The sequence below is a fragment of the Haliaeetus leucocephalus genome, unplaced genomic scaffold (assembly GCF_000737465.1).
Source record: "Haliaeetus leucocephalus isolate CR32 unplaced genomic scaffold, Haliaeetus_leucocephalus-4.0 Scaffold202, whole genome shotgun sequence".
Taxonomy (NCBI): domain Eukaryota; kingdom Metazoa; phylum Chordata; class Aves; order Accipitriformes; family Accipitridae; genus Haliaeetus; species Haliaeetus leucocephalus.
The window spans coordinates 313,189-326,575 of NW_010972638.1; the positions used below are offsets into that span (position 1 = coordinate 313,189).

At 42.0% G+C, this 13,387-nt stretch overlaps 1 protein-coding gene across 4 annotated transcripts in view; it reads left to right on the top strand.

Annotated features, from left to right (window-relative positions):
- Positions 1-13,387, top strand: part of PPP6R2 (protein phosphatase 6, regulatory subunit 2) — an 88,813-nt gene that overhangs the window by 24,463 nt on the left and 50,963 nt on the right. For all 4 annotated transcript variants that reach the window (XM_010566037.1, XM_010566038.1, XM_010566035.1 and 1 more), the window contains 3 exons: positions 1,979-2,165; positions 2,911-3,048; positions 13,293-13,358. In XM_010566037.1, the coding sequence (XP_010564339.1) occupies positions 1,979-2,165; positions 2,911-3,048; positions 13,293-13,358 (391 nt within the window). The remainder of the gene's footprint in view (positions 1-1,978; positions 2,166-2,910; positions 3,049-13,292; positions 13,359-13,387) is intronic.

Consider the following 13,387-nt stretch of genomic DNA (forward strand, 5'->3'; position numbering starts at 1 on the left):
CCGCACGGCGGGTGCTGAGTTCACCGCACATTTTGGGGGGGGGGGGGGGAATCTTGCTGTGTATTGTAAGATTGTTTCAGCTTTGCTGTTTTACAAAAGTGAAAGTATTCCTTTTGTGTTGTAGAAACAGTCATGTTATTGGAGGAGTGTTTTATATTGATCTTGGCTCGTGTCTAAAGTTACAAAAAGTGGTAGACCTTGCATAACTATTAAAAGCAGGAAATCTCTTGGGTTTGTGTTTTATGGAATGGCACAATTTTTATTTGGAAAGTGAATGCATTACTTAAAGAATGAACACGCATTTGCAGCAAGAGTATTCTGTAGCTTTTTTAATGTTGCTATTAATTTAGTTGACCATTATTAAAATCTGTAGTAAATTTTATTTTTGTTTGGGGGGGGGGGGAAGATAACCAGCTCTGTTTACACAGAGAAGATGCTCAAACTGTAAAGGACAGGTTTTATTTTTAATCTGTATCACTTGATAACAAATCAAAACTACTTTAGGAAGCGTGGATAAGAACTGGCACTCAGTGGGAAGTCTGGTGTTCAGAATTGCTGCTTTGTGCTTAGAACTGCTGAACCACTTGAGCGTGCCCTGTTAGAGTCTTTAAACAATTAGTGGAGTAAGAGTAAATCATGGTTTAAAAATAAAGTCTAGCTGCCTTTTGACTCTAGGATCATATATATCATTGAAACTGTGAAAATAGTGTTAAAGTTCAGTGCTAGGTTGAATTTCACAGCACTAATGAATTGCTGTTTCTGATTACAATAAGCTCTGTGTGATGGTGAATAGGTCTTTTTCAAAGGAGTTCTCTTAAGCCCTTTTTATAGATGGACAGTAGCTAGAATATGAAATTAAGACACTAACACTGAAATGCTGAAATGAGGTTTAAAAAAATAAAAAATAGCTAGATGAATTTCGGTGTTGTAGTGTGACAGCCTCCCATCCCCTGCTTAATTCCTTCATCGCATGAGTAATGGAGAGACTGAATCAGTAAAATGTTTGCTAAACAGTGCCATGTAGCTATATGGTGGAGTTGGCTTTTAATGTAGAATTTCAACCTGAAGAAACTTTACTCTTTTAGCAAAACTAACAGTCCCCCCAAAGCAGTTTTTTTGTGTTGAGTTTAAATATTGTTTCCTATGTATGCACTTTGAGACTGTCTAATTATAAACATAATTGTAAACACGTTATTACCTTTTCTGATCATAAATGTGATCTATTTCTGAAAGTACCGCCTGGAAGACCAAGAAGCAAGGTCAGGGAAAAAAAAAGGATTTCATAAGCTGTCAAATATAATTCCATATTCTGATTTAAGTGAGAAAAATGATCTAAAGCAGGCATAATAATATTTTCTGAAAAACAGTTTTATAGATATAGATGTTACTGAAAAATTGAAACTCAAAAGGTTGGCTATGAATTGCTTGCTCGTACATAGTGTATGCTTATTTGTTACGCATTTTGTGTTAGATCTAATGTTCTGTCTCTAAATTCTAGTCCTCCTAATTTAAAAAATAAAATATGATGCTCATTTTTAATTCAGCTCCAGTCATGGAAGGACGAATTTTTCAGAAATGTTACAGAAACCTGCTAAAATACGCATTCTTCAGAGCAACCTTCAATTTTTGGGTTAATTTTAGTTGCGCAAATGGATTCATGTTAAGAGATTTTAAGTGTATTAAAACTGCTTAAGCATCACCTTTAAAAATCAGAGCTAACTGCAATTTGAAGGCAGCTGAGATGCATAATTCAGTTGTAAAAAAACAAACAAAAAACCCAATTCACATGATGTGCTACAGGAAACAGTGTTTCCTTAAAATGCGCCATTAATGTAGATGACTCTTGTTTCTTGTGTGATATTCTTTTCCCCCCTGCGCCCCAGAAGGGTGATCCTCCTACTCTTTATAACTTTAATAAGGGAAGATTTTCTTGAGAGTTTTCATTTCACCTTTAGTTGCTCTGGTTCTGTCCTTCCAGATATCCAAACACAGCCTGTGAACTGCTGACCTCGGATGTGCCGCAGATCAATGACAAGCTAGGGGGGGATGAAACTCTGCTGAATATCCTCTATGACTTCTTGGATCACGAGCCTCCTTTGAACCCTTTGCTTGCCAGTTTCTTCAGTAAGACTATTGGGAATCTCATTGCAAGAAAAACGGAACAGGTAGCAATTAGATTTGTCCTGATATGTAAGCACAAATTAATTCACTAACGTTGTTTGTGTTGTATGGCAGTATCATTGCTACCCTCATGATCTCCTGTTCTTAGAGTTGAAAAATAGCTTGCTGTGCTCTTTAAGTTTGGAATTGAAATGTAGGCTTTGAAAAGTTCTTCGGATTGCTCAATTGAGAGAGATGCTGGCTCATTTAGATACCTTTGTATAGTTTTGGGTTTAGATCTGTAGTAGCTGGGATATTCCTGCGTTACAGTTAAAGCTTTATTTTTCATACTAAAGCATATTGATGCATCCTTTGATCATTGCCCAGAATCATCTCATTATATAAACAATGCCTCAGTCTCATGCCTGTAAAAGGGGTGCTGGAAACATGAGCTGAACAGTGCTTTAGGAATACATGCGTTCCAATTCAAAATTGATTTTTTTTAAACGAAGGCTGTCAGAGAGCCTTAGTGGAATGGAAAATTCTCCAGCTTCACCAGCTTCTTGATGCTCTTATTTCTGTGGGCTTTGGTTTCTTTGTGGCATAGAGGAAAGAAAAGATAGCTAAACAGATTTGATTAGTATTGTCTTGAAATGAGAATGATGTTCTCTCATTCTCTGGACAATTTCTCGAACCTAGTAGCCGTTTTGCATCAAGATTGGTTGGTTGAGACAAGGTGAAGTATGGGAACTTCTGTGTGCCATGTCTGTATGTTGTACTAGCAACTGATGATGACACTTTTATTTTTAGGTGATTGCATTTTTAAGGAAAAAAGACAAATTTATTAGCCTGGTGCTAAAGCATATAGATACATCAGCAATGATGGACCTCCTGCTTCGTCTAATCAGCTGTGTGGAGCCTGCAACTCTACGGCAAGAAGTACTGAATGTGAGAATCTACTATTTTTTTTCTTTACAAGATTGGGAACAAGGGGGTTTGTTTGTTTGTGTCTTAAAGAAATAGAATTCTTTTTGTCATTTATTATGAGAGTGGATCCACTCTTCTGAAAACTGTTTTTCTTGGTGCTAGAGTCTACACGTTGGTTACTTTGGGTACTTCAGCCTGTTTGTGGCTTGCATGACAGAAGCCTAGTTCAGTCCCTGGCAGTAAAGGATTTTCAACTCATTTTTCCATATAGCAACCACTATTTACTCTAGCTGTTTTTGCTGTAGAGCTTTGACAAAGGAAATTTGTAATCTTTCCCAGTGTTCAGAGTTTTAGACTGATTGTTTGGGACAGTAATTTGTTTAATTCCTCACCATGTTCAGTGGTGTGTGTGATTTTTTTGGTAGATGGTATCTTGTGTCTCCTCCCTCCCCTTCCTCTTTAATAGGCAGCCTTATAAAATATCTTATTGAGATACTTAGTTTGCTTTACAGGTGGGACAAGTTTTTCTCCCTTCATAGCCCGGTCTGGGTGAGGCTGCCTCATCCCCCCTTTAGTGGGCAGATGTACAGGATTAGAGGAGAAAAAAACCCTCCTTTGGCTCCCTCTCAGTAAACCAGAAGAGCAGTGTGCCATATGGAAAACTGTATACGAGTCACTGAAGCCCACACCAGATTTTATATGTTTGGCAAACTTTGCTGCCTAAGTATTCTGTGTCTGGAGCATTGACCACACCATAGCTTAGCAGGTAAACGTTCTCTGCAGAGACTCAGGAAGGATAATTACCATTGCTTGATTCCTCCTCTCAGCCTTACGGTGCATCATGCAGTACACATACTGTTCAGAGAAGGAAGAAAATACAGGCACACATCGATCCTTACAGACTTGTATGGGCATTCACCCATGAAAGGAAGTCCTCATTTTTGACAGGAAAGTCAGCAGTGCAATTGGTTAGACATCAAATAGTAATACCAAGGAAGAAGATGGGAGGAAAAAGCCTTCAAGAGATGGACTAATGGAGGATAATGATGATGGAGGATTCACTGGAAGAGAAAGCAGCTTTGTAGAAAAGGTCCAACCACATCCCAGGCCATGATGGCCCAAGGGCAGCTGGAGGGGTGAGGGCAGGGATTGCTCCTTTCTGCTGAGCACTGGTGAGACCTCTCAAGATACTGGGGCCAGTCTGGGGCTCACCAGTGCAGGACAGACATTGCAATAGTGCAGTGTAATATTACCAAGATAAATGCAATTATTTTCTTCTTCCAATGTTAAAATGAGTAGTGTTTTTCCTGGATGGATGGCTTCCATCCAGGAAACTTCCAAATATCCAGGTTTCCAAATATCAACCGTCCATAAACACGCAGATCTGGATGGGATATATTTTAACCCCATCCTATCAGGTTAATTCTACCCCTTAAAGATTTCACACAGTCAGAAAAAATGAAAACAAAGTGAAGATACCAAGGGGCACTGGAGGTGCACTTGAAAGTTGGTTTTTGTTTTTGTTTTTTTTTTTACAAATAGTCTTAATGTAATTATTATCCCCAAGCATTTAAAAATCCAATGGCTTAAGAACTTCTCAGAAAAACAGAAAGTAGTAGCAATATTGAAATTTGGGATTGAATGTTTAGAGAAGCTACTTATCAGCAGTTTTGGCAATATATTCAGAAACTTAGGTCTCCAGAAAAGTTAATTTTCAAGCTTGATTTTTGGTAGGTATTAGAAATAAAAGTTATACTTCATGGACTGCTTTAGCTTTTCATCACTTCAGGAAAAAAAATACTGTCTGTCAGCTGGTAGCTAGAACAGTTGCGAATTGTCTGATGTCTCAAAGCAGTCTTCACATTTGTTTGGGATGCTGGACACCTCAGATATCAGTCTGGTTTGAGTTTTAGCAAGAGGAAAAGTATTAATTTTTCAGGAACTTGTACAGCTGCAATTGGCTGATCTTCCCAGGGGCTCACTCCTGCTTAGCCACTCTTCTCCCACTCCTAACTGCTGAAATTCAGGAGAACATGGTCTGTCAAGCAGTGTATTGGATGGTAACCATAAGGCCACGCGCCCCTTATCAAACAGCACAGCGGCGTCCATCTATCTTGTGATCTGGATCTGAGCTGCACTTTTTCATTTGTGTGCATTTAATTAACTACTTACATATTGTGTCATAAATTCCTGTGTGTTGTCGTCATCTGTTAAACAGTTTCCAGCTGACTGATTGATCTGTATGTTGAACCTGCATTCAAATGTCATTCACTGACAGTACTGTATGTCTTTAAATGCTACGTTTAGGGTTTTTTTCCCTATGTGCACATCTTTCTCCATGCAGTAGCTAGTGTTTTGGATAGACATCCTGTGCCATAGATTTTTGGCTAGCTGTTCATCAACTACTTTTGTAGCACAGTGACAGCAATTAAACTTAGTATTTTAAGGTTTCCCTGGTATTGATATACCCTGCTCCTGGATGGTATCTAAGGAGGTCTAACATTACATCAGGGTCTCCAGGTTACATTCCAGCTATTTCTCAAGTACAATGTGAATGTCATCTGAACAACAAAATGCCTTCTGTATTGTGTTTGTGTGACTTAGCAAAAGCTGAAAGCTTTGCTGTCCAAGTAAAGTTTGAGAAGCACCATTTTTCACTAGAAAGTGCTGCCATTGAGAGTACATCACTTAGGGGTGTGAAAAGACTACTTTTCCACTTGACATTGCTATGCTGGCAAAATCCTGTGAACTTTACTTGGTTTGTTATATATTTCTTGCTGTCTGAAAAGGTAGAGTTTTACAGTGTCAGATTTATGAAGATGGCATCTTAAGTTTTAAGTTAAACAAAATCATATTCTGCATAACAAGTCCTAAAGCACCTCTTCTTAGGGATTTGATGTCCACATTGTTGCTTTGATTCAGTAAGTTAGAGACTCCCTGATAATTGCACAAGAGTAATTCTCTGGCCTTCCATTTTAGAGATCCTTAGACTGTGATAGCTGGATGGTGCTGGTGGCTCCGTTCTCTGCTCTGTTTTCTACTGAATGGGCCTTCTAAAGCGTGTGCTTGAAGTTTCCTTGTCTACTGCTTGCTCAGATGATGTTAGCCAGGGTGCAGGTTCTTACTGTCCAAGTGCAAGCATTTGACTTGGAGCGCCGAGCGAAGCTGGGCCAGTGACTCCACCAGCGCTGTACGTTGACATTGCCACAGAAACAGGCAGTCCTGCTTTCACCTTCTTAACTGCTTGCTCTGTCCATCTGGCTCCTCTTGAATCTTTGCCAGCTGAAGTGTTCGTGTGGTTGTAAGGTGACATGGACTAGGGAATTGATCCAACTGAAAACACCTCGCTTTCGTTTGTATTTTTTGCCAGGATTGTTTTCAGCCTGCTCAGTTCCTTGGTTTGGGTTGGCTTTTTGTTTTGCATGGACTTGTGCAATGGTAAGGGAGGAGAAAGGACCAGAAGATAAGTGGATGAGTATGAGCAGAGAGAAGGTGGCAGTGCCATTTTATATGTTCTTAAACTATTTGTAGAACTACAGTTTGTGGTGGTTTTCCCCTTTCTCTTCCTTGATCTGTAATTGAAGGCATACAGTTAACATGAAAATACAATAATTCCTTATGCATTTCCTTCTGTTCATGCATGACAGAGGAATGCTTTGTTCATGTAGCTCAGATTTTGTTATTTTGGAGAGCTGTGCTAACAGGAAAAAACTTTGCTAGCACATGCTGTTCCTCCATACTTCTGTCCTGAGTTTGACAGAAGCACCACTGTACAAGGAAGCCTCCAAATTCAGCAGCCTGGGGGTGGGTGCAATGTAAATGAAATAAACTGTTGTGTACATTGAATCTTTACAGCTCTGTCTCCTCCCTGTTTCTGGACTGTGACAATTGGAAATACTAGAATAGTCTTCCTGAGAAACCTCTGAGGAGGTCCTTCCAGCCTGCTTGTCTTTCAGGCACCTACGTTTTGATATCCTTGGACAAATCTGGCATTGTGCAGATGGATGACAGCATATTCTCTTTGATCGGTGTCATTTGATCCTGGAACGTCTCTGTGGATTTGTGAAAGAAATAATATTGACTTTAAATAATTTACTTCTTGTGCAGCAAGAAAGTTCAGATATGGGTTGCTTCTTGAAGCATTTTTAATATCAGGACAGATAAGTGACATCAAAGAAGTCTGTCCTCTGTCTGTGTGTTATTAGTATAAAATCTTACATAGAAAAAAGCAAAGAGGCACAACTGCTGTGAGAAGATTCCACGTCTGATTTTGCTGGCATGTACTGTGAATTTATGTGAAGCAGATCCAGTTATTGTAGATATCTCTTCTGTACTTCATCTTCTCATGCTTGCCTTAGTGACAGAAAGTACAGCCTCTGTTGTATAATCTTCGTGGAGAAGAATTAGCCTGTGTTCCTGATTCAGGTCTGGAGGAGAGAACCTGCTATGGCTCAGCTGAAGCACAGCGTGTCACCGGGATCTCATGACAAACCCCACCTTTGTGCTGCAGAGTGGGTTACACCATTCAACATACCTGACATGGTTTCCTTGGTAATTGGGAGAATGTGATCCCTGTGATTCTGAAGAGAAATCTGCTTCTCCTGGTGAAGAGTGCCCAGGCGTGGACCATGGCTTGCCAGTGACTTCTGTAGAAACCCCTCGTGAGCTCTGTACCACTGTGGTTGAACTGGTGCTCCAGTTTTCACCTCTTGTAGCCAGGGTATCGTGTAGCCTTTTTGTCAGAGTCTACCATGGGTAGTGATCACAGCACGGAACTTCTCCCCCACCCCCCGCACGTTGTCCTGCTTTTTTCTGTTGCTTTCACAGGTAACAAACTACAAGAATAAAAAGGGCATATTCTTCATGCCATCTTTACCCTAAAGAAACAGTAGCTCCCAGGGCTAGACTAGACTAATGCAGATATCTTTCTCTTGTAATAAAAATTGTCCTACTGCAAGATCAGTCCTCAGTGGAGGAAAGCTTACTGTGAGTACTTCAGTGAAGTGACTATTCACATTGTGATCCTTGAAAGATCAGACAATTTGGTCTGTTGATTGTCGCAGAGTCCCTTGTTTGACGACCATCTTAAATAATCAAGCATGAACTTTCTTTTACTATGGCTGATTAGGAACATCCAAGCCAAAGTCACACTCTTATTAGGTATATTTTCATCAGGTTTTAGAAAATTAAGTTTTGTTGATGTCCTAATATAACAGACTTTCTTAAGTATTGACCTTGCAAGACTTCAAAATTTCATTCATAGCATAACTCAGGTTATGCAGGTTATGGACCCTGAGAAGGTCCAAATGCCTCTGCAGTGCAGGTCCCATTAAAATAGATTACTCAAGGCCTTAGCTGGATGAGTTTTCACTATCTCCAGGAGCAGAGACCTGTCTGGGTCCTCTTCCAGTGTTTGATCACCCTCAGGTGGAGATTTTTTTTTTCCTAATACCCAGTTGGAATTTCCCTTGCTGCATTTTGTGCCTCTCATCCCATCATGGTACCTCCAAGAGCAGCCTGACTCCATTGTCACTCCCTGTCCCACTGAGCAGCCACAGACCACAACAGGGTCTCCTCTTTGCCTTCTCCTCTCTGGGCTGAACAAACCCCACTCTCAGCCTCTTGTCCAACCTCATGTGCTCCAGCCCCGACCACCTCAGGGGCCTCCATGGGACCTGCTGCAATATTGCAATGTCTGTCCTGTGCTGGTGAGCCCCAGGCTGAACCAGCATCTTGATGGGTCTCGCTGAATGGAGGGGAGCAATCCCTGCTCTCGCACTGCTGCCTGCCCTCAGGCCATCAAGGGTACAGTGCTGAGTCCTGGTGTAATAGGTCCACTAAGGGCCCTCTTGGCCTTTTCTGAGAGCTGTTCCTGGCTCCTTGACTCCCCACGTTACTCCATCCCTCATGCAGGACTTTGCATTTTGCCTTTCTTGAACTTCTGAGGTTCCTCCCTCGAGCTTGTCTAAGTTCCTCCTCTCCTGCATATCAGCTGCAGCCCCGCAATGTGGTATTGTTCACGTAAGTGTTTAAAACACTTAGGAGTACGGTTGCCACTATTGACTCATTATTTTTTACTGGTAACCTCTGCTGTTAGGCCTACCCAGTCCTTGAGCCTAGTAGCAGGTTATGTGGGAGGGAAGTCATCACAGAGAAAGGTAAGAGTTAGTGCTTAGACAGAATGGTCCATCCCGATGCGCAGAAAGTCAAGCAGGCGTGGGAGAAGGTCTGCATGGGTGAGCAGGGCACTCCTGCCTGAGCTCACGCACGCACAGACAGCGCTGAGATGGTGGAGCGGGGATGGAGCACCAAGGAGTGGCAGTGAGAGGCTGCCCGAGCAGACATGGATGTTGTTAGGAAGTCCACAGCTCAACCAGAGTTGAACCTGGCAAAGGATGTGATGGGCAGCGCAGGGACTGATTCAGGGCTTCACCCTAGCAGGGCCCTGTAGTCACTCGTGATAGACCTGAGATGTCCGTTGGCAGTGGTATCGGTGCACACATGGCATCAGGAGGAAGGAGCAGTCGTCCAAGGGCTTGGATGAGCCTTGGCAGTCTCCCCACACGCTGGGGGGAGTCTGAGCTGCTGGCAAGCAGCATGCTTGTCAAAACAGCAAATCTGGTGGCGAGCAGGTTCTTCGTTCTCTGCAGAAGGGAGTCTCCAGCCATGCTCCTCTGCCACTGCCTCTTCCTGTTGGTGTGAGTTTCAGGCTTGGGTGGCTGTGATGACTCCCTTGAGGAAACCTGTTCCTCTTGCCTGTTACCGCCAAGCTGTTAATGCCTATTCTGTAAGTGCATATCTCCTGGCGGTGAAAGAGCTGTTCTCATGTTCCCAGCTTCCAGCCACTCCTGACCTGGGAGTCTCTGTCCTCTAATTCCTGTGTAGTCTCTGGCTGTTTCATCTTCCATGCAAAATTAGGGTCCAGGAAAACCTGACTGTTTCCATGGTCTCTGCAGAAAACCCCTGTTGAAATTCTGTTCATCCAGAATATATTACATTGTCTTCTTGCCTCTGCCCATAACTCCCATCGCCTGGCAGCACAGTGCCTTGATGAGAGTGCATCTGCTGCAGGTGAGGGACATTAAGGAGAAGCACCAGGTGCTCCCTGCTGCCTGTGACGTGGTTGCCCATGCCCTCACTCAGGAGCTTCATGTGGGTTGAGGCCTCTCATGTGCCAGATACAGTTGCCTCAGCTGGTGGTGGGGACCGTGCCCTCTTGCATGCCACCACTACGGTTGCACAGATCTTGCAGTCCCACACAGCCTTCAGCAGCACCTCCACACCTCCTTCCATGCCCACTGCCTCACTAACTGCCAAGTCCCAGTTTGCCTGGACCAGTTTGCCATGTCCCGCTTGTTCTGTGGTGCCTGAGCATATGTGATACATGTGCTCCCCAGCAGAAGCCCAACGCTCCCTAATCAGGAGGCAGCAAACCCAAGAGCCTGGTTTGTTTGCAGGCAACAAACAATGGCTACATCAACCACCTCCTGCTTGCTGGCCCTGTGTCTTGCAGTCTTCCTGTAGAATAATTCAAGTTGCACATATGTGCAAGTGTTCTGTCCGTGAATTCCTTACAAGTGTGTCATTCATCAGTGAGAGTAAACACGCTGCTGAGTTGCATGTGGTCAGAAGAGTTTGTGTTTCAGGTGTGACTCTTTTAAGGGAGATGCTGAGGGTAATGCTATTGTACTTCAGTCCACGTAGGTAAGTCCTGTAAGTGTCACAGCTTTTATTTGAGTCTTTTTCTTGTGAATGTCAAAGTTCATCTCTTTGAGAACAACCTCAAGACAGAGGAATTGATCTCTTCCAGGTTTACTAGGTGCTTCTTAATTCACCAAATTTTGGTATTGCTCTTCTGATCTTAACAGATTATTTCAGTTGGGGTTTTTTTTGCTTTTGAATTTCATTTTCTGTGTCCCTCAGTTCCCAGGAACAGTAATTCCTTTGTTCAGATGAATGATCATGCTTCCCTCTCCGCAGTACCTCTCTCTCTGGCCATCCAACTCCCCCCAGAGCCTATTATTATGGCAGTCCAGGAAAAAAGAGCAAACCTTCTTACCCTTGCTTACTGTGTAACTCCCATTTTTAATTAATAAGGCCCCTAGGCCCAAGCAATGTAGGACTTTGGGGAGAATGTTGATACAAAATAAAGTTGAAACTCTGACGGAGGGCTGGGATTTATCTTGCTGTGCTCTGCAAGGGAAAGAAAATACATTTAATGTGGGAGTGTTAATAAGTAGTTTTCTTCTGGGCTGTGGAAGTCATAAGGGTAGATGGAACTTCGATAGGTAAAAATTCCTCTGCTGACACGGATTGGCAGGTAGGTTCTGCACGAAGCAACAAACAGGCTGAAACGCCCACTGAACCATGTCAATGGAGCTTATGATTTGACGAAAGGAAACTTGCAGGTAAAATGGATATAAGTGTGTTTGGGGTTTTTTACTGAAATTGTGCAATTTGTTAATAGTGTGGGAATACCCAGACTGCAGTCAAAATCTGGGCTTGTAAATCATGGTGATGTGCAAACATGGGGTGTGTGACTGATGATGCAAAATGAAACATGCAAATGTAGCACAGAGAAAGGGAGAGGAGAGATGGGTAATTTTATTGTTACGGAGACTACCAGTAGGCATAATTGATAGATATGAGCAGCTGGTTTTTAGAAGATACAAATGAGGAGAATTTCATTCATCTTGATGAAGCTGTTTTGGTAAATTGCCAATTGACAGCTACCTGAGCTGTCATCAGAAGACTGAGTCTTAGGATTTGAAAGAAGTATTTCTGTAGTCATATCCAAGCACAGGAGAATGACAAAAGATGCTTGCAGACTAAATGAGCCAAGAGGGAATGAACAGTTGCTTTGTTAGTAGAACGGAGATGGCAAGACTGATGTATTAAGACACAGCAGGGATCACCTCTACTGTGATGGTCTTGATAATATTGATGCTGGGAAACAAGAAACCAGTGGAAGAATCTGAGGAGATAGGTTGGTAGAGAGACTGTTGAGGAAAAATATCTTAGGAACCCAGTTTTTTAACTTCTGGGTAAACTGGATGTTGGGAAGAAGAAATTACAGAAACCAGATCTGAAAATATGGTCTTGAATGAAATACTCGATTTCCCAGCTGTATGCTGGGAAGATTTTTGGACAACATTAGTATTTTTGCAATAATAAGGTACGTCAGAAGGGAGACAAAGTCAGACATTTTAGACTTAGTAGGAAAACAGTATTATTCATGGGAAAAGTCACTAAAAATGGTGATCTGGAATTTTTGTTTTAAGTCAGACATTCATCATACTCAGCATGGCATTGGAGAGGAGAGGATGAAATCTGTAGGAGGGTTATTAGAGCAAAGCTGATAAAGAGTCAATATAAGGATTATAGTTGAAGTCATGTGAATAGATAACAAAAGAATGAGCGTTCAAGGGAAGAAGATATGCAGACAGCCTTCTTAAAAAGAAGTGGAAGGCAGGAGATTGTTCATTTCCTCCATGACTCATCTGAAGAGTGATGGAAGATTATATCGTTGCAGAAACCTCCAAAGTCTTTTACCTTTTAATTAATGTTTGGTCAGTTATTTCAAAAGCAACTGAGAATGCATTAGTTTGCCTGATTTGACTGATTAGTTTGATTGATGTTAGACATCTAGCAGTTTGCCTGGAATGAAGACCGTAGAAATTTGAGTGAAAATGGTTGGGTGGAAATGAGAAGTTGAGCTTGCAGATGAAGCTGGGAAGGGAGAGACTGGAACATATCATTTGCAGATGGCATACTTGGTTTGCATGCGGTCAGGGAAGGGAGGTAAAGCGATAGCTTGCACTAAGATCAGGAGGTCTGAAGTTGGCATAGAGCAAGGAGGCAAGGTATAACAGCAACATTGTTATGTCATCTCAAAGTCTGAGAAATTTAGTGTAAACAGTAGTAAGACTGTAAGAATAGGAAATGGTAGGAGAAGAACATGTTGATAATTATGCTAATACTGCTTCAGATGAGATAATGTTTATGACTGATCTATTCCATGTTTTCCAAAGGTATTTAGGTTTTCAGTTCCATGGGCAGGGTATACATGCTGATGCAATTTAAAATGCATCTCTATTTATGCCTAGGGGAGTTTGTATACTGCCTGTGGCTTTGATGATGAAATAGAAGGAAAGGGCTTTCCCTTCTTGAAAAGCCTGTGTTATGCAAAGCTTCTCAAAGATCCTCTTGTTTTGAATTCTGTGATATCAATCAAGGATTTTCTTTCCCCCTTCCTTTCCCTCCAGTGGCTTAATGAAGCAAAGATTATTCAGAGACTTGTGGAACTGATCCATTCAAGCCAGGATGAGGACGTGAGTATGACAAGACTTAAGTTTTGTCT